At 64.9% G+C, this 658-nt stretch overlaps 1 protein-coding gene across 1 annotated transcript in view; it reads left to right on the top strand.

Moving 5' to 3' along the window:
* The window catches only part of Tmem238 (transmembrane protein 238), a 1,173-nt gene extending 841 nt beyond the window's left edge, over positions 1–332 (top strand). Inside the window, exon 2 of the mRNA XM_013011206.1 lies at positions 12–332. Within this exon, the coding sequence (XP_012866660.1) occupies positions 12–332 (321 nt within the window). The remainder of the gene's footprint in view (positions 1–11) is intronic.
* Positions 333–658: the final 326 nt, after the last annotated feature.

Here is a 658-nt window from a genome sequence, read left to right as displayed (position 1 = left end):
GTGTCCTGCAGCTCCCGCGGGACGAGCACGGCGACTTCTGGGCCCTGGGCTTGAAGGAGCCGCGGGCGTCGCCCTCGGCCCAGGATTTCCAGGCCTCGTTTCACACCCACCCCCCGAGCTCCGAGAGCATCGTCCCCTTGTTCCGCAGCTTGTATCCCCACGACCTGGGGGCTCCCGACGCCGAGCGATCGCGGCCTTTTCACACCCGGCCCGCCCTTTATCCCGAGCCCACCCAACAGCCCCGGGACGACGCGGAGGCCTCGGTCCCCAGTGCCACCCGCCCGAGCGATGCCACGAAGGCCACGGCCACCCCCAGCCACCCTCTCCAGTGAGCGGCCTGCTCAGGCGTCTCTGCCAAGCCAGTGCCGCCGGGAAGAGGAAGGCGTGGCCCGCCATCGCCCGCCAGCCTGTCTCCCAGATCCACGTCCCGGTGGCTCCTTGGACTCCTCTGATCCAGACATGAGTAAATAAGTTATCAATAAAAGCCACTGGAAGCCAGTGGGCCTCTAGGAACTAAGCTGCCGGCTCTACCAGATCACGGAAATCTGTTCCTCGTGCTTGGGAGTCCAGGGAGAGAGAGCGGGCCGGAGCTGTATTGTCTTGTGTCCTGCCAGCAGGTGGAGTTCTGGAAGGTTTTTGGAGGATGCCATCAGAGGGT

This window comes from Dipodomys ordii, unplaced genomic scaffold, assembly GCF_000151885.1.
Source record: "Dipodomys ordii isolate 6190 unplaced genomic scaffold, Dord_2.0 Scaffold14, whole genome shotgun sequence".
Taxonomy (NCBI): domain Eukaryota; kingdom Metazoa; phylum Chordata; class Mammalia; order Rodentia; family Heteromyidae; genus Dipodomys; species Dipodomys ordii.
This window is presented reverse-complemented; position numbering and strand designations above follow the sequence as displayed.